The sequence below is a fragment of the Macaca fascicularis genome, chromosome 14 (genome assembly GCF_037993035.2).
Source record: "Macaca fascicularis isolate 582-1 chromosome 14, T2T-MFA8v1.1".
NCBI lineage: Eukaryota > Metazoa > Chordata > Mammalia > Primates > Cercopithecidae > Macaca > Macaca fascicularis.
The window spans coordinates 4,273,806-4,293,424 of record NC_088388.1 but is presented as its reverse complement, the minus strand read 5'-3'; the positions used below and the strand labels follow the sequence as shown (position 1 = coordinate 4,293,424).

Genomic DNA, 19,619 nt, shown 5'->3' with positions numbered 1-19,619 from the left:
GTGGGGTTGGTTCTCCTCTCTGTTGGGGAGCCTCTCACTCGGTACTCAAATGTATTTGTTTGTTTACTTATTTATTTTATTTTGAGACAGGGTCTCGCTGTCTAGCCCAGGCTGGGCTGGAGTGAAGTGGTGTGATCACAGCTCACTGTAGCCTTGAACTCCTGGGCTCAAGTGCTCTTCCTGCCTTAGCCTCCCTGGTAGCTGCTGGGACTACAGGCGTGAGACAGGGTCTCGCTATGTCATGTAGGCTGATCTCGAACTTTTGAGCTCAGGCGATCCTCCCACCTTGGTCTTCCAAAGTGTTGGGATTACAGGTGTGAGCCACCACACCCAGTCAGAATTTGGTTTTAAAGTTAGACGGTAAACATTAAGCTCAGAGTAATGACTCCCAGAATTCCTGGAATGCAAGGAAGTCACTAATAACAATAGCGATAAGAAGAGGCCAGCCTTACTCACAGTGAGTAGGCACTGGGTGGTGCTCCAAGCACTCCGGCGTTGGCTTCTTTCGTCTTTCCCTCAGCCCTGTCAGTCTAAGTGCTGTTTTCATCCCCACTTTTTACTAAGAAAGAAACTAAGGATAAAAATATGGTTGGGAGATGGCCCAGCTGAAGGGAAGTTTACTCATGATTGAGTTAATGTGAATCAGGAGAAAAGTCGTAAGTCGACATTTATACAATGTGTGTATATGTATGGACTTTTATCCAGAAAAGGGCATTGGAAATGAAATATGTCCATCTGTTTTGTTTTCTGTATCTATTTTACATCTTTTTCCAATAGACAAAAACTGTCTTTGGAAGTGATTGGTGATCATCTGCATATATTTTTATAGAGTGGCTATTTTTAGATCTAATAGAGCAAATTGAATAATTTGTTAATTTTCTTAAGATATTGTGACCAGGCATGGTAGCTTATGCCTGTAATCTCAACACTTTGGGAGGCCAAGGCAGGAGTATTATCTGAGCCCATGAGTTCAAGACCAGCCTGGGCAACACAGTGAAACCCTGTCAGTACCAAAAAATTAGCTGGGCTTCGTGACATACGCCTGTAGTTCCAGCTCCTCAGGAGACTGAGGTGGAAAAAATCGCTTGAGCCCCAGAGGTTGAGGCTGCAGTGAGCTGTGATGGTACCAAGCTGTATCCAGACTGGGCGACAGAGCAGCACCTTGTCAATAAAAAAAGAGAGAGAGGAAGAAAAAAGATTTTCTGCAAAGCCTCTAATATGCTGGATGATATTTTTAAGTTTCTCTCATTTTAAAATGAGACAAAGACGTCAAGATTAGAAATGAGAGGTTTCTGTGGAATTATGCAAAGTGTTCATTTTATTCTGAAGCCAGCTCCATCTGTGATGAAGTTTTCAGAAGACTCCAGTCTGTGTGTGAAGCATGTTTATACATGTTAGGTATTCACGTTCTTGCAGTCCTCTGGCTTCTGATCCCTGGATCCTCCTCATCTTCTTTTCTCTAGAAATAATAACTTCATTCCTCTTGTGCTCACTGGAAGGATGAGTTCTAATGGGAGAGTCTCCCTGAGAGTGGAGCAGGGCCAGGACACCATTGTCTCAGTGCAGCAAATGATTGTCTATTTAGCAGTGTCTCCCAGCACTTTTGTCAGGAGCCGAAGGATTAGGAACCATGGTAGGAATCTTTCTCCTGCATTCGCGGTACATGTGATAAAGATGGCTTTCTGAAGCCACTTTTATAATTGTCTTTATTCTTTTGCAGACGTGCTTGTTTGGAGCAATGATCGAGTGATTCGCTGGATCCTATCAATTGGCCTTAAAGAATATGCAAACAATCTTATAGAGAGTGGTGTTCACGGAGCACTTCTGGCCTTAGACGAAACCTTCGACTTCAGTGCACTGGCACTGCTATTACAGATCCCGACGCAGAACACACAGGTGATGCCACGCCTGTCCGTGTCTGCATTCAGTGTTCAGTTGGTGCCCTGATTATAGACAGTTATTTGAATAGAAAGAAAACTTAGGAAAAAAAGAAACCTTCAGACAACTAGTTTTTTTGTCTTTTTGTTTTTGGTCTATCATCTTTCCCTTTTCTGTTGAAAGCATGAGAGTCCTGCAATAAACCAGATAAGGAGGATCTTTCATTCCAGCCCATGTGCCTGATCAGAACAGTGACATATATTTAGTTCTTACATGGAAAGGGAAGTATTTTTAGGTGTGCCACATGAAGATTTTATTAATTTTGTTTTTATGGGTAATTGCCTTATGTAATTCTTTTTGACTTATGGGCTCATTTGAAAAACAGAGAACTTTTATTATTCCTCTACAGAACATTGAATATGCCAGGCGAGGTGGCTCATGCCCACAACCCCAACACTTTGGGAGGCCCAGGTAGGCAGACTGCTTGAGTCCAGGAGTTCAAGACCAGCCTGGCCATCATGGTGAAGCTCTGTCTCTACAAAAAAATACAAAAAATTAGCCAGGTGTGGTGGCACATGCCTGTAGTCCCAGCTACTTGGGAGGCCAAGGCAGGGGGATCACTTGGCCCAAGAAGTGGAGGTTGTGATGAGCTGCCGTTGCGCCACTGCACTCCAGCCTGGGTGACAGAGTGAGACCCCATCCCAAAGAAAAAGAAAAAAAAAAAAAAAGGCGTTGAATATCTTTTGCCAGTACCCCTGACCAACCCACACACCCTTGTTAATATGACTCCAAGGATCATGGATCCCTTTCTGCAAAAGTCCATCCATAGACTCCACATTAGATGCCCTGATTTAAAATATTATTATGGTTCAATATGGTCATAATAGTGAAGGAATTTTTGTTTGTTTGTTTTGAGATGGAGTTTCACTCTTGTTGCCCAGACTGGAGTGCGGTTGCGATCTTGGCTCACTGCACCCTCTGCCTCCCAGGTTCAAGTGATTTTCCTGCCTCAGCTTCCCAAGTAGCTGAGATTACTGGCACACGCCACCACGCCCAGCTAATTTTTGTATTTTTAGTAGAGACGGGGTTTCACCACGTTGGCCAATCTGGTCTCGAACTCCTGACCTCAAGTGATCTGCCTGTCTCGGCCTCCCAAAGTACTGGGATTACAGGCATGAGTCACCACACCCAGGTCCTAATTTTTATAGTTTTAGTAGAGACGGGGTTTTACCATGTTGACCAGTCTTGTCTTGAACTCCTGACCTCAGATGGTTTGTGCGCCTCGGTCTCCCAAAGTGTTGGAATTACAGGCATGAGCCACCGCACCCAGCCAGCAGTGAGGGAGTTTAAGTCTTGGTTTAAAAAACAAGTATGATGCTAACACCCTTCAAATTAGATTTGATGAAAGTTTTATTTGTTATTCTTTGGTTATTTCAGGCTCGTGCTGTCTTGGAAAGAGAATTTAACAACCTTTTGGTCATGGGGACTGATAGAAGGTTTGATGAAGTAAGTTTTTGGCTTAATGTTCTTTAAATGTCTATGAAACATGTGTAAATGTTTAAATGTGTGTGAAATGTAAGCTGTTATTATTATACTCAGGACATCACGTAGCTAGGCAGTCTCTCTGGATGTTAGAAGTTAGGATTTGCTCTTAAGAATTTATTAACAAATGAGCCTTTAAAAACTAATACCTGGGCCAGACGCAGTGGCTCATGCGTGTAATCCCAGCACTTTGGGAGGCGGAGGCAGGGGTATCACCTGAGGTCAGGAGTTTAAGACCAGCCTGGCCAATATGGTGAAACCCCATCTCTACTGAAAAACACAAAAATTAGCCAGGCGTGGTGGTAGGTGCCTATGATCGCAGCTACTTGGGAAGCTGAGGCTGGAGAATCGCTTAAACCTGGGAGGTGGAGGTTGCAGTGAGCTGAGATTGCGCCACTGCACTCCAGCCTGGGCGACAGAGAGAAACTCCATCTCAAAAAGAAAAAAACACGCCCCCCCAAAAAAAAAACCACAAAAGTAATACCTTCAAGAAGGTAGTTTTGTTATTTTTGCTATTTAATTTTTGACATCCCTCAAAAATGGTTTTCACATCATAAAACATTGGTTGCAGCTTAGGAATAGAGTCTGTAAGTTGGGTTTTAGGGACCACTAGGTATCCTACCCCAGTCCAGAGTATACCCCCCATAATCCTGTGCATTGGTGGGGTGGCATGTTTCAGAAGTATATTAAAAACACAAAATGTTAATTTCCCCTTCAAACCATGACTCATTTGTTTCACACTATTAGGAGTCTCTTAATTGGACCTTAAGAAAACTTGAGTTTGACAGAGAATAGAAGGCCACCTCTAAAGATGAAGCACTCGTTGGCTGTATCCTGGCATAAGATAGAATTGTTTATAGCTTAAAAATTGTTTGTAGAGCTGCACGTGGCAGGGGCATACCTGTAGTGCCAGCTACTTAGGAGGCTGCAGTGGGAGGATGGCTTGAGCCCAGGAGTTTGAGGTTACAGTGAGCTATAATCACACCACTGCATTCCAGCCTGGGCAACAGATCTAGACTCTGTCTGTAAAAAAATAAATATAAATGAAAAATAAACTATTTTTAAGATAAATAAAAATGTATTATGTAGCAAGAAAGTGATTCCTGCAAGGTAAGAAGTAGAACACGATGCTGGGGAGAAGGAGCACATCCCCATGGCCCAGCACCGACCTCACTTCGCCAGCTGAGGCCCAGCCGGACCATCACCATGCCCCATTTCACGCTGAAGTTCCAGTTTGGGCAATATATTGTGTGGTCATCAAGAAGGGATGAAATACACGTGAACAAGAATACGTACATTCTTGAGTTCAGCAGTCATTTTAAAGGACATTTAACTTTACATCTCTGACGTTTATTTTTTAAAATGAATCTTGTTTTTTGTTGTTTAATTTACCAGGATGATGATAAAAGCTTTAGGAGAGCACCTTCATGGAGAAAAAAGTTTAGACCAAAGGACATTCGCGGCTTAGCTGCTGGGTCAGCAGAGACTCTCCCTGCAAACTTCCGGGTCACTTCTTCTATGTCTTCCCCCTCAATGCAGCCAAAGAAGATGCAGATGGACGGTATGTGATGGGTCGCGCTAACCTGCCACTTGCTGGGAGCATGAGCAGCTTTTTGTCTGGAACATTAATAATGATCTAAAACGGCCCAGTTAATATGTTACAAGGCACTTGAGTATGGTTGCATGTCCAAATATAAATGTTTTTAAATTAACTCTAACATTTGTTTATAAAAGTTTAACCGTAATAATAGAATTTTTTAAACATTCTTGTCTGGTTGAATCTTAGCATATTTTTCCAACTAATAAAGCTCAGTATTCGTCTGTGTTCTCAGAGGGAGACTGAGGCATACTTGTAAATCTGTGTCTGTGACAGGCCGTGCTAGAAAGCTCTTTCAGGAAATAGTAGTGTAGTAGTAGCTTCCAAACCACATGATTCACCACTCTCCACACCAGAGAATATAACAGTATATTTTAAAGAACACACAGTTTACAGCTTGTGTGAGCTCTGCCTGTCCTTTCGGCCCTCCCTGCTGCTGCTGTTCTGTGCAGTCACGTGTCTACCCATTAGAGGGCAGGGAAGGGAGGACGGTGAACCTCCAGGAAGTCCCCAGTGGAGCGAGGCAGCCATGAATATACCAGCCAGAGAGAGAGCATCACTGCCATGATTTCAAGCACAGTTTGGGATTTTCCCTTTGACAGCCGCTTTGATTTGAGGTTAACAGTTGACCATGGCTTCCTGACAGGTCTCTCAGCTCTGATCTTGTACTCATCTAATGAAAGGCAGTGCACAGGTTGAAGAGCCAGGCTGCCTAGGTTTGACTCCAGCTCTGCCGCTACGAGGTGCATGACCCTGAGCAAGTCAGTTAACTAAACTGTGCCTCGGTTTCCCCATCTGTAAAATGGTCGTCATGGTAGTGTCTTCCTCATAGAGTAGTTGCGATGATTAAACGCATCATTCATAAAGCTGGTGAAGTTCTGAGCCCGTGTCAGTGGGGGCCGTATGGCAGCCCCTGTGCTACACACAGGTGTCACTCATGCACAGTTCTGAGGCCAGTGAGCAGACTGAAGAAAAGGAAGTGGCATTAAAAACTGTGCTAATCCTTGAGGCCAGGAGTTCAAGACCTGCCTGGCCAACATGGCAAAACCCCGTCTCTGCAAAAAAAAAAGTACAAAAATTAACCAGGTGTGGTGGCACACACTTGTAATCCCAGCTACTTGGGAGGCTGAGGCATGAGAATCATTTGGATTTGGGAGGCAGAGGGTGCAGTGAGCTGAGATTGTGCCATTGGACTCCAGCCTTGATGACAGACTGAGACCCTGTCTCAAAAAAAAAAAAAAAAAAAAAAAAATTTTAAGTGCTAATTAGGGGCCAGGTATGATGGCTTATGCCAGTAATCCTAGCACTTTGGGAGGCTGAGAGGCAGGAGGATCACTTGAGCTCGAGTTTGAGACTAGCCTGGGCAACACAGTGAGACCCCATCTCTACAAATAATAATAATAATTAATAATAATTGAAAACTGTGCTAATGGGGTTTTTGCAAATTTTTTTTTGTCATCAGCCCCTCCCATAAGTAAGTTCATAAATTTTGTTCTCTATCACCTGTATAAAAATCAAAAGAAAAGTACATTTATATAAAACCTTAGTTAAGCTGGACACTTTGGGTGAGAATAGCTTACTTTGTGGCATTTTTTTTTTTTTTTTTTTTTTTTTTGAGACGGAGTCTCGCTCTGTCGCCCAGGCTGGAGTGCAGTGGCCGGATCTCAGCTCACTGCAAGCTCCGCCTCCCGGGTTCACACCATTCTCCTGCCTCAGCCTCCCGAGTAGCTGGGACTACAGGCGCCCGCCACCTCGCCCGGCTAGTTTTTTTGTAGTTTTAGTAGAGACGGGGTTTCACTGTGTTCACCAGGATGGTCTCGATCTCCTGACCTCGTGATCCACCCATCTCGGCCTCCCAAAGTGCTGGGATTACAGGCTTGAGCCACCGCGCCCAGCCACTTTGTGGCATTTTTAGTAAAAGGCTGTATTATTTATTTATTGTTTGCCAGAGTTTGAGAATATACTTAAGGGGGAAAACTCAGTATAACTAAGAACTTTTTTAAAATTAGCATTTTTCCTCCAAGAGTCATGCGGATAATTCTTAGAAAATGTAACTGTAACTTGGCCTTCAGCTCAAGCGCTGTCACCTGCAGAGTCCACATGAGTGCTTTCTTGTTTCCTTGTGGCTTCCATTTCAGTTTTCCTTCTGATACATCACATTTCCCTTGTTAAATGTTAACAGGAATATTAAGAATTAGAGTTTGGATGGATGAAAAGTAAACCTAGGCCCGGCGCGGTGGCTCACGCCTGTAATCCCAGCACTTTGGGAGGCCGAGGTGGGTGGATCACCTGAGGTCAGGAGTTGGAAACCAGCCTGGCTAACATGGTGAAACCCTGTGTCTAGTAAAAGTACAAAAAATTTTGCCAGGCATGGTGACACATGCCAATAATCCCAGCTACCTGGGAGGCTGAGGCAGGAGAATGGCTTGAACCTGGGAGGTGGAGGTTGCAGTGGGCTGAAATCATGCCACTGAACTCCAGCCTGGGCGACAAGCAAAACTGTCTCAAAAAAAAAAAAGTAAACCTAAAAGGTATAGAGAATTTATTATAAAGAAGATTTTTTACCCTTACATAAATAACTCAGGCACAAGCCTGCTAAAGGGATTATTATTATTATTTTTTTTATTATTATTGAGACACGGTCTCACTCTGTTGCCCAGGTTGGAGTGCAGTGGCTCAGTCTCGGCTTACTGCAACCTCAGCCTCCCAAGTAGCTGGGACCACAGGTGCGCACCACCATGCCTGGCGAGTTTTTTTAACTTTTTGTAGAGGTGGGGTCTCACCATGTTGCCCAGGCTGGTCTTAAACTCTTGGGCTCAAGCAATCCTCCTGCCTTGACCTCCCAAATTGCTGGAATTACAGGCGCGAGCCACCGTGCCAAGCAAAATTGATTATTTTAATGGCTTTTTAATTAAGGGAATGTGGGGTAAACTCCAGCAGGTCTCCCAGGCTCTTAGAGTCAGAGGGTTTGTGAAGATCATCTATCCTACCCAATAGTCCCAACTGTCCTATCGTCTTTGCTGGAACCATGCAGGATGTTGATAAGAGTTCCTGGTATACCTGTGGGAAAACAAAAAACATATAACCGGGAGCAGCCAGTACCTGTTTCTGATTTGTAAAAACTTAAACTCCAGGTTGTTAATGGAAATCAGGCTTACTTCTGGCCACACAGTGTGTTTCTTGAACAAGAATGAAAATCTGTGGTCTCTATGATTAATATTTCTAGTAGGAACTGAGACTGGGCTTCAGTTTTTAGATCAGCCCTCACCCCACTCCCTGGCCAACGCCCCACCCCTGCAGCCAGATCTCTGCACCTGCTCTGCTCCTCCCCAGGAGAAAAGGGCATGGCTTCTCAGACACCGCAGCTAGTGCTGGTCTGCGAGGTTCTCTCCCCTCCTCTGAGGCTGGCCTTGTACCCAGTGTCGTCGGCCTCTGTGCTCAGCGGGGCTGGTCTTCGAGGTTCTTTCCCCTCCTCTGAGGCTGGCCTTGTACCCAGTGTCATCGGCCTCTGTGCTCAGCAGGGCCGGGCGGCATCAGCGGTGCCGCGTGGTGTTTCCTTCATACCAGTGTCAGAGATGGAGAAAGCCCCATTGGTCTATGAATGTAGAGTTTGGTAACAGGCAAAGGGATCGCTCTAAGTAGGGTCATTTATGCAGATGTACATTTTGAAATTGTTACTGTCCCATTTGGTGCTTGGTATTTCGGAGTAGTGTTCCAGAGTCTCCTGGGGCTCCTTGGGAGCTGGGGACAGCCACCACTGGGTGACACTTGGATCTCTCTCTCTGGCTCCATCCCGCCCACTCAGGCAGCTCCCCTCAGGTCCCTCCGTAGGCGCTGCTGTAGTTGTGAAGATGTGTGTCTACTTGTGCCCTCATGTGATGTTCTAAGACTAACTGCACGCTGTGTTTGCACGCTTCCTCTCGTGGCTGTTGAAACAGGCAATGTATCAGGAACACAGAGGTTGGATTCTGCTACAGTCAGGACTTACTCCTGCTAAAGTCTCCTGTTGGTGAGTAGAGAGCACCACAACCCCTGGAGGTGGCTCAGAGGCACAGCAGGAGTCATCGGAGCTGCAGTGCCAGACTAGGGGTGTGGACCATGAAAGCCAATGCAGTTTTTGGGGAATTTAAAATATATAGAGACACAAGCTCTCCGTACCCATTAAGATAATGTTGTTGTTACAATTGATCATAAAGAGGTTAGTGTGTCCTCTTTTTTTTAAGGGGAAAAAAACGTATTTTCACCGTTTCCTTAAACCTGAAAATGCTGACTCATTGTAATTGTCTGTGGATGTCATGCGGGTGCAGTGGGGAGGAGAGCAGAGCATGGCAGAGAGCGTCAGGGGAGTGTCTCACCCTGACGTCATTATGCACATGGCCTTGATTCCTAAGCTTGCTTCGTTTTAAATACACATTCTTGAATGAAACAAGCCCAAGTTTCGTGGTTAATTACATACTGTATTAAGTGTGACACTAATAGCCCGTCAGTTTGGAGAGACTGGCTCTTAAAACTACAGACTCTGGCTGCTGAGTGGCCCGCCCTCTCCTTGCTGTTCTAAGCAATTTTAAGGTCTCCGTTGGCATATTTGACTGGTTTGTTCATCTTTTATTTGTAATTGGTAACTTGTAGACGTAAGCCAAAATGAAGTCAGCCAAGGAACTGTCTCATTGATGTGCATAGCCCTTGATGTTCTAGCCAGTGATTCTCAGAGCAGCTACGGCACAGAAAGTCACGGTCCTGGAGGGGAGGGGCCAGGGTTGGGACGTTTGGGCCCCAGCGTCAGAAGCTCCCTTTCGTCAGCACGGCCCAGCCTGCACTGAGTGGCTTTTTGTTTGTGTTTATTTTCCAGTTTACCCACACTACTTCTACCGATGATTACTCAGCATTTGAATCCAACAAAGACTACATTTTAGAATCCAATGGAATCTTTAATCTGTTAATACTTGTTATATGGACCCTAAGATATTTTATTACAGAGTTTTTAATTAGTGAAAAATTCATGAATACCATAGAGAAAATATTTTAGAATTTAATGTTTCTTATATTTATGTAAACTTATGACTCTTCATTTATATAGTTACTTACTTTTTCATGTATATCCAGGCTATAAATATCCTTTCAAATCATGTTCTTATACCTAATTTTAGTCTTTCAAATGAATGTACTGTAATGCTTGTATGTATAAATCCTATGAACAAATAGAGGGCTTTTGTAAATTATGCATTTATTGTAATTATCATTAATTTTTTAATGATAAACCATGAAAAGGATTTTACTACATTTATAAAATTATGACAGAAGCAATGTGCATTATCCTTTACAGACGCAGCCTAGCTCTACAGCAATCATTCTGAAATAAGCATACCTAATTTCAAGCAATTGTATTTTAATGACTGACCTTAACTATACTTTTTCTAGTAAGAAATGCTTTATTCTGCAGCATGAACAGATTTAAAATAGCTGGTGTTAAATATCAGCTCCTAATAAAATGTGGACTGAAAAGACTATCACAACACTATGAGAAGCCCCTGGCACTGGTTAACGCTTTCCTAGCCTAGTCTCTGGATTTGGGGAGCTTGTCTTCAGTGGCTGACAGAGACCGTGAGCTGGGAGCAGTTCTCTCAGCTGGAGAGACTCGGGATGGGGTAACCTGGGGAGCAGCCCAGCCCCTGCGCCCTCTTCCCTGCCTCTGCTCCTTGGGAGCGGGTGGAGAGACACCCATGTAGCTCCCCTTGGGGCCAGCCACCAACACCACGCGCAAGTCCGCGCACACAGCGGATGAAGGCAGGAGACCCAGAAAGCAGTGCAGTGCAGCTCTAATAAAGGCCTTATTTTTCTTATGTAAATCATCTTTTTACATTTGTTTGTAAACATGTTTAAAGAATGAACCTAGTGGGACATTTTTAGACCTTGATGTTATAGCCATTTTGGATTGTGTAAGTTGCAGATGTGGCTTTTACTTTTTCAGTGGCATATTAAAAAGCCAGCAAAGCGTGTCAGACCATGGCGTGGTATTTCCTGTGCAGCAGACACAGAGGTGGAGGCAGCCTGTCTTTTCACAGTTGGTTTCTGCTTTTAATTTACTTGTACAATTCATTGTTACTGTTCTGTTTTTCTATTAATCTTTTGTGAACTTCCTGATTATGTAACAAAGTATGTACAGTCTACTTTTGAACTATTTTTATCACAGTATTATTTATTGCTTTCTTTCAATAAAGTACTGAAGCATTTTCCACTGCCAATGAAGAATACTGAGAATAAGCTCTAATTGCATTGAAATTGACCATAGCTGTTTTGGAAGGCAGTGTCACCATATGGCAATTGGATTATAGAAGTCAACTGACAGAATAAAGCAGCCAGGAGATGAAGTGCAGGTTCAGGGCATCATCCTGCCCACTTCTCTGGAGGTCCCCAGCCTGCATTACCACAGGAGACAGGTGCCTGGTGTTAAATGCAAATGTGGGGCCTCACATACACAGTCCGTAGGTAGGGCTCAAAGGCAGAGCCTAGGCCATGGACTGCGCGCATGCACGCGTGTCCCTTAACGCCGTTTCCCAGCTCCGCTTCCTTCCTCAGTGCTGGCTTCACACTCCCATCTGCTCTCCCTGCCTGCTCACGAGGTGGCTCCCAGGCCCGCACCCTTCCACACTGACGGCCTCTGGAAATCAGGAAGCCTGGGGTCCCTAGTAGCTCACATCCAGTCCTGAGTCGTGAAGCAGCCCAGCGTGGCAGAGGGGAGACGACACGCTGACGGGCTGGGGGAGGCAAGCAGGTGCCACCCATGGAAGTGGGTGAGCTCAGTCCCCTCAGGCTGCAAGGCTGCAAGCTGATGCCCAAGAGGAAAGCCAGACACCAGCAAGCGGCCCTTCTCCTCGTCCCACCTCAGTGTGGCCACCGAGCCCGGGATTCGCAGAGCCCGTCGCCAATACCACCCCGCCTGGAGCAGGCATCAGCGGCCACCTCCGACGTCACCGGGGTCTCTGTTTCCTCATTCTGTCTCCGCGGCTGACACCTCTGAGGGGCACGTGCTGTCACGTGGGTCGGTGTCCTGGGACGTTTCTCCTGGGCAGCCATCAGGGGTGCTCTGTGCTTTCCTGTTTAGAGCCTGTGTTTGCTGATCTTCCCACTTAACATAGGGAAAGCCTTGTTTCCTGTACTTCCTTGTTCTTGAGGTTAACCGAAGTGTGAGATTTAAAACATAACGTAGTGCCTCCCTGCTGTTTTTCATCTAATAGTCCTTTTTGGCTGAACAAAGCCAAAGGCATGCCTCAAGTATCTTAAAACTTCCAGAAAAAAAGAGACTGAGCTGGGCGCGGTGGCTCACGTCTGTAATCCAGCACTTTGGGAGGCCGAGGCGGGTGGATCACGAGGTCAAGAGATCGAGACCATCCTGGCCAACATGGTGAAACCCCGTCTCTATTAAAAATACAAAAATTAGCTGGGCGTGGTGGCGCACGCCTGTAGTCCCAGCTACTCGGGAGGCTAAGGCAGGAGAAACGTTTGGACCCAGGAGGTAGAGGCTGCAGTGAGCTGAGCTCATGCCACTGCACTCCGGCCTGGCAACACAGCGAGACTCCATCTCAAAAAAAAAAAAAGGACTGGGGGCAGTGGCTCATGTCTGTAATCCCAGCACTTTGGGAGGCCGAGCTGGGAAGATTAGTTGAGGCCAGGAGTTCAAGACCAGCCTGGGCAACATAGTGAGACCCCCTTCTCCACAAAGAAGGAAAAAAAAATGGTGAAGACATCTTAAAATAATCAAAATGACACTTGGCACGCAAATCGATTTGACGTCTAGGACCGTTAATCTTCAAACTCCAGTGTGCGAAGCATCACCCGGCAAAAGATGCAGTTGTGGGGGGTCCCCTCGGCATTCAAAGTGATTGAGCCCTCATTCATTCATTCATTCATTCATTCATTATCTACTCTGTACCGGACTCTTTTCAGTGCTGGAGAGACCGTGGTAAGACAAAACTATTTCACCCTTCTAGGAAAAAGAAACATTGCTAGTCCTGTACATCCAGGGGAGAGCCCAGGAGTATGAGTTGCACCATGACATTGGTGTGGAGGGAGGGAGAAGTCCTCTGGGGAGGGCTGCATCACACACATCAAACGCCGAGAACCGTTTCATGTTCACGCTACGTATTTACTGTCTCCTATGAATAAAACCCCAGACAGGGTTTCAGAGAACACCAGTGCAAATGGACCCGTATTAGGTAATATGCCACCTTTCTTCATGTGACCTGTCATGCACCAGTTCCTTGTGATTTATTTATTTATTTATTTATTTTTTGTGACAGAGTTTCACTCTTGTTGCCCAGGCCGGAGTGCAGTGACACAATCTTGGCTCACTGCAACCTCTGCCTCCCGGGTTCAAGTGATTCTCCTGCCTCAGCCTCTCGAGTCACTGAGATGACAGGTGCACACCACCACACCCGGCTATTTTTTGTTATTTTAGTAGAGACAGGGTTTCGCCATGTTAGCCAGGCGGGTCTCGAACTCCTGACCTGAGGTGATCCAATCACCTCGGCCTCCCAAAGTGTTGGGATTACAGGCATCAGCCACCGTGCCTGGTTGTGAATATTTTAAATAGGTCTTGCCAGTCGACCTCAGAAGAAGCCAATGGAGTACAATTTTTCACTCCTGATGAAGGGCAGTCGATAAGCATGACTCTGCCTTACACTACACAGTTCTCATCTTCAAATAGGCCAAAACATGCTCATTGAACAAAAGCAATATAACTTAGGAATTGGGGTATTACAGAAACTATAAGTCTTGAGGGAGTTGAGTCACCAATTCTCCAACACCCTATTTTCATTTTTAAGGTTTTTGTTATAATCAAAGTAATACATGCACATCATTTAAAGTAAAAAGCCGGGCGCAGTGGCTCACGCCTGTGATCCCAGCACTTTGGGAGGCTGAGGTGGGTGGATCACCTGAGGTCAGGAGGTCAAGACCGGCCTGGCCAACGTAGTGAAACCTCATCTCTACTAAACATACAAAAAATTAGCTGGGCGTGGTGGCATGTGCCTGTAATCCCAGCTACTAGGGAGGCTGAGGCAGGAGAATCGCTTGAACCCAAGAGGCAGGGGTTGCAGTGAGCTGAGATCGCACCATTGCACTCCAGCCTGGGCAACAAGAGCGAAAATCCGTCTCAAAAAATAAAATAAAATCAAAAAAGAACAAAACCAGCAGACCTTGCCCTTGTCCTTCCTCTCTTGCTTCCCACTCCCTAGACCATGGAGAATGGATTTGGCTATTCCTTCTATTTGCTTTCTTACTCCCAAATAATACGCGCTCAGCGTGGCCTCCTGCTTCCTCCATTTTGGGCCCTGTCTAGTGGCTTCTCATTGTGGCTGATGAGAATTTGAGCACCTGGCACCGCCCGTCCCCTCTCCCAGTCTCCCAGCTGAGGTTAAGTCAAGTTGTTGGGGTCAAATCCATGTTCCGTTTTCATTATTGTGACTATATTATTTATTGGTGAGTCAAGTGGGATACTTCGATTATAACACGGGGCACATGGTAAGACTACATTCCCCAGTATCCACGGATGAAATAACGCGACGTCTGGGCTTTGCTTTACAATAATCTTAGGGGAGGGAGGGATCTGCTTATGAATTGAACAACACTGACCAAGTGGATTGATGATTGTTGAAAGTGGGTGGTGCATTCATGACCGTTTTATTAATCCACCTTCACATTTGTGTGAGCTTTTCCATAATAAAATTTTTGTTGGGTGCAATGGCTCACACCTGTAATCCCAACACTTTGAGGCCGAGCCTGTAGGATTTCTTGAGGCCAGGAGTTCAAGACCAGCCTGGGCAACACAGGCTCTGCCTCCGCAGTAAATTTAAAAATCAGCAGGGTGTGGTGGCACATGCCCGTGCTTCTCGCTATTCTGGAGGCTGAGGTGGGAGGACCACTTGCACTTGGGAGGTCAAGGCTGTAGCGAGTTATGATTGTGCCACTGTACTACAGACTGGGCAACACAGCAAGACCCTTCTCAAAAAAAATCCAAAAACCAAGTTTGAATAGTGGTCTCAGGCAGACCCTCTATGTGATAAACTCTTCGTCTTTGGATGTTGAGAATACTGCTGCTTACCCCTTCACTTCGTTACGGTAATTCTGCCCAGTTTCAAACTCTGACCGAAGACCACAGCTGAAATATTTTATATCACAACCCAGCACGCACACACTATATTTCATCAATTCTGCTGTGAACATTTTTTCATATTTTGGTATCTTAAATTAGGATGTGTCTTATAAGCAATGATACTGAAGGAAATCAAGAGATTTTACTCCAGGCCGGGCACGGTGGCTCACGCCTGTAATCCCAGCACTTTGGGAGGCCGAGGTGGGTGGATTGCTTGAGCTCATCAGTTCGAGACCAACCTGGGCAACATGGCAAAACCCCGTCTCTACAAACAGTACAAAAGTTAGCTGGGTGTGGTGGGGTGTGCCTGCAGCCGCAGCTACTCAGGAGGCTGAGGTGGAAAGATGGCTTGAGCCTGGGAGGTGGAGGTTGCAGTGAACTGTGTGATCGCACTGCTGCGCTCCAGCCTGGCCGACAGAGCAGAGCCAGACTCTGTCTCGACCACAACAGAAACATTTACCCCAAACTGTACTTTTGACATTTTTTTGAAATGGCTGTTATAGGGCCAACAGATGAAGGGTCCCTGCAAAGCTGTCCATTGTCAGGGCAATTTGCATCTGTGGAGAATCTCCATTACTGCACCCAGGCCTGAGAGATTAACTGAACTAACACCTTGAAAGGTCTGAAGAGAGCCATTTATCATCTCTGACAACTTCTACTTGTGAGGTTTCATCTACCTAATAAGACCCCGTTTGCAAGCCAGACCTCTTCCGTCTTCCCAGAACCTCATTTGCCAGGATCCAAGCCCTCATTCATTCTGTGGCCTCAAGACCTGACAGTGGTGTCAGCTCATCTCTTCAGGATCCCTATTCAGACCTTTTCTCTAGTTGGTCTTGCACTCCTGGGCTCCAGTGATTCCTCCCACCTCAGCCTCCCCAAGTAGCTGGGACCACCAGTACGCCCCTGGCTGCGTGCTTCTTTTACAAGCATGGGTGAGCCAGCCCAGCAGGTTGGTAGCTGCAGGCCCACTCAGCACTTTGCATTCCTCTTCATTTCTGGCTCACAGAGATACCACCTTTTCTTTTTTTTATGGAGTCCCGCTCTGTCTCCCAGGCTGGAGTGCAATGGCGCGATCTCAGCTCACTGCAACCTTCACCTCCTGGGTTTGAGCGATTCTCCTGCCTCAGCCTCCCAGGTAGCTGGGATTACAGGCGCCTGCCACCATGCCTGGCTAATTTTTGTATATTTATTAGAGATGGGGTTTTACCAGGTTGGCCTGGATGGTCTCGGACTCCTGACCTCAAGTGATCCACCTGCCTTGGCCTCCCAAAGTGCTGGGATTACAGGCGTGAGCCACCATGCCTGGCCACCAGTTTTTTTGTTTTTGTTTGTTTGTTTGTTTGTTTGAATTTTAGTAGAGACGGGGCTTCACCATGCTGGCCAGGCTGGTCTCAGATTCCTAACCTCAAGTGATCCGCCTGCCTCGGCCTCCCAAAGTGCCAGGATTATAGGCATGAGCTACCGCGCCGGGCCTCCAACTATTTCTGAGCACAGCTATACTCATTGCTTTGCAAATTTTACACTGTATGTGTAATTCCTCTGTGGCCAGCCTCAGTCTCTGCCACACATTGTCCTGCGGAGCACAATGGGCATGTGGAAGAGCGCGCTGCCCCTTTCTCCCTGGGAGCCACTCTGAAGCAGCCCGCTCTTCCCCGGCAGCAGACTGGGGTTTCTAAGCCACGAACACTGCCCTCCTGCTGCAAAGTCTGCCGTGAGCTTTGGCTTTCCTTCTCTGTCAGATGGAAGCAATGATATCCACCTTATTGGCAGAAAGTAGACTCATGGCTGCTCGGGCTGGGGGACAGGGGACGAAGGGGGACTGGCTGCTCGGGCTGGCGGACAGGGGACGGAGGGGGACTGGCTGCTCGGGCTGGCGGACAGGGGACGGAGGGGGACTGGCTGCTCGGGCTGGCGGACAGGGGACGGAGGGGGACTGGCTGCTCAGGCTGGCGGACAGGGGACGGAGGGGGACTGGCTGCTCGGGCTGATGGAGAGGGGACGAAAGGGGACTGGCAGTTGATGAGTAGGGTTTCTTACTGGGAGAGGGTAAATGTTCTAAAATTAGGCTGTGGAGACGGTTGTACAACCCTGTGAATATGCTACAAAAAAACCCCAAAACACTGACTGTTTGTACTGAATTGTATGTGAATTATATGTCAATAAAGCTGGTCTTACAAAAATGATTTCCAGCTTGTAAAGCTGTTTTGAGGAAAAAATGGAATACCCTGCCGGAAAAATCTCATCGCGGTAGCTCTTCGAATGTGAGGCCCCCGTTTCCGGGTACGCCTGCCCCGTTTATGCCCTATTTGGCCTCCAATACCCACATTTGTTACACTCAGTCAAGATGCCTCCTTTTGGAGCCCTCTCCAGGACCCTTTCAATCATCTGCCTCTCAAACCTGGATTGCCTGTGAGGAAGGCTGAGTTCTGATTTTTTTTGCCTTCGTGGTCCACAGCCACTATACTCCAGCCTGGATGAGAGAGTGAGACTCTGTCTTGAAAAAAAAAAAAATGTATATATATAGCAATATATTTTTCCTTACAGTAACATGATTATAAAACATAATTTTTACTTTTTTTCCTGGAGCAAGGGGCTCACATATGTAATCCCAGTGCAGGAGGGTCACTTATGATGTATTCATTATTGAGTTAAATAAAATATGGGACGTGTTTATTTTATACATGTATGAAAGTAATGATTTTACCTCTAAAAAATGATCAACACCTGACATTTCCTTCTGCCACCCGCACTCCCAATTCATCCTCACATCTAACAGTTTAGCTTTCTAAATGCCTCTTGCATCTATCCACTTCTCCCCATCTTACCTGCCACCAGTGGTCTGCCTGAATTGGCTACATTAGGCTCTACCTGGCCCTTCTCCCATCCATTCTCCGCACAGCAGCCAGAATGATTTCATTACAATTCAAACTTCATGATGTCTTATTTATTTATTCAGCGATGGCGGGCGGCCGGTGGGGAGGGTCTCACTATGCTGACCAGGCTGGTCTCGAACTCCTGGCCTCAGGTGATCCTCCCATGTCAGCCTCCCAAAAGGCTAGGATTACAGGCGTGGGCCACTGCTCCTGGCCCAAACTTCATGACGTCTCTTATCTGCTTAACTTCCTCCAAGGACTTCCCATGTCTCCCAGAATAAAGACCGAGGTCCTCGCTGTGCTCTTTCGGCCTCTGCATGACCTGGCCCCTCTCACACCGCGGCTCCGCTGCACCACCAGCCCTCTGCCATGCTGAGCTGAGCCTCCTTCAGTTCCCCCGCTGCAAGACCTTTCCTGCCTCGGGGCCTCTGAACCTGCTGTTGGCCTGCCTGGAAAATTCTTCCCTCCTAACCTTGTTTACTCCTATGGGGCCTTCACATCTTAGCTAACATGTGAATCGCCCAAAGAAACCTCTGGTCTCCCAGGGGTTCAGGTCCTACCGTCTCTCCAGCACGATGGCATGAAACTCTCACTTCTTGGCATTTATCTCATTTCCCAGGTGAGTACCCATGTGGTTTAACGCTTGACTCACCTTCTAGGCTGCTAGGTCCCTGTGGCCGGGGCTCGCGTCCCTGGCACGCATGTGGCCCTTTCTGGAGGGGTGTATGGTAAGCGGACGAGGACGGCTGGGAGCGCGCGAAGAGAAGATGGAGAGATGAAGAGGCTCCCCGCTCCCGGGCTCAAGGCATGCGCATCGCCTGGGCTGGCTTCCTTCCCTCGGTCCTGAGAAGCGCCGCGGATCCTGACACCCCGCCGTGGGCTGTGTGCTTCTCAGCGCCCCTCGTCTGCGCGCGCAACGCTACTTTCGAGCGCGCTCTGCAAACTTGCCAGGGCCGGGCTCGCGTTTCGCCCGCTGCTGGCGGACCCCCGGGCCTCTTGGGGGCAGGGACGCAGGAGGGGGAGGGGTCGGGGGCGGGGCCGCGCGGGGACCCGGATGCGGCCCCGCCCCCGCCCGCGGAACCGGAAGTAGAGCCTGGCGCTTGGGAGCGGCGGGCGCGGCGGGATCCAGGGCCGACCCGGGCCGGACCGACCCCAGGCGGCGGTGAGCGAGTGCGGCGTCCGCCGGAGATGCAGGCCCGGCTCTGCTTCTTCCCTCCTGTGGCGTCGCCGGGCCGCGAAAGGGGAAGGAAGCAGCGACCGCAGCGGTCTCACCGCTCTTCCGCTCGCGGTTTCGGGGGCCGGGGCAGAGTGGCGAGGCTTTCCCGGCCTGGGGCGGGGCCGGGCGAGGGCCGGGGATTCACGAGGGCCACGAGGACGGGTCTGGGCCCCAGGGGACAAGGGGGCACGGAAGGCTTGGGGCTGGGGTCCACGGATGAAGGTTGGAGAGGGGCCAAAGCGGGGGTCTCAGCTCTGCGGGGAGGGTCCCTGGACCCTGGGGGGCCCCAGGGCCGGAGAGGGGCCAGGCTGGGAGGGGTCGTGGGTCCGAGGGAATAGGAGAGGGGGATGGGCTCCGAGGGAG

The 19,619-nt window shown here is 47.7% G+C and overlaps 2 protein-coding genes and 1 long non-coding RNA gene across 46 annotated transcripts in view; 2 read left to right on the top strand and 1 right to left on the bottom strand.

Annotated features, from left to right (window-relative positions):
- Positions 1-11,259, top strand: part of PPFIA1 (PTPRF interacting protein alpha 1) — a 119,541-nt gene extending 108,282 nt beyond the window's left edge. For 20 of the 26 annotated variants that reach the window (XM_015434326.4, XM_074012942.1, XM_074012944.1 and 17 more), the window contains 5 exons: positions 1,721-1,896; positions 3,316-3,384; positions 4,816-4,981; positions 8,956-9,026; positions 9,867-11,259. In XM_015434326.4, the coding sequence (XP_015289812.2) occupies positions 1,721-1,896; positions 3,316-3,384; positions 4,816-4,981; positions 8,956-9,014 (470 nt within the window). In that variant the 3' untranslated portion in view covers positions 9,015-9,026; positions 9,867-11,259. Of the gene's footprint in view, positions 1-1,463; positions 1,634-1,720; positions 1,897-3,315; positions 3,385-4,815; positions 4,982-8,822; positions 9,027-9,866 lie in introns of all 26 variants that reach the window. The other 6 variants (XM_065527820.2, XM_074012943.1, XM_074012939.1 and 3 more) reach the window with 3 other exon arrangements.
- LOC123568814 (uncharacterized) lies at positions 2,190-18,748 on the bottom strand. 2 transcript variants are annotated; one of them, XR_012422920.1, is made up of 2 exons: positions 18,693-18,748; positions 2,190-2,413 (listed from the first exon to the last, which is right to left on the bottom strand). It is a non-coding gene; the product is annotated as an uncharacterized lncRNA (long non-coding RNA). The 2 variants fall into 2 exon arrangements; XR_012422921.1 differs by lacking the exon at positions 18,693-18,748 and adding an exon at positions 4,322-4,445.
- The window catches only part of CTTN (cortactin), a 40,448-nt gene continuing 39,176 nt past the window's right edge, over positions 18,348-19,619 (top strand). For 16 of the 18 annotated variants that reach the window (XR_012422919.1, XM_074012954.1, XM_074012951.1 and 13 more), the window contains exon 1: positions 19,117-19,202. The gene's annotated coding sequence lies outside the window, so the exon portion shown is untranslated. Of the gene's footprint in view, positions 18,660-19,116; positions 19,479-19,619 lie in introns of those variants that run through there. The other 2 variants (XM_015434330.4, XM_074012946.1) reach the window with 2 other exon arrangements.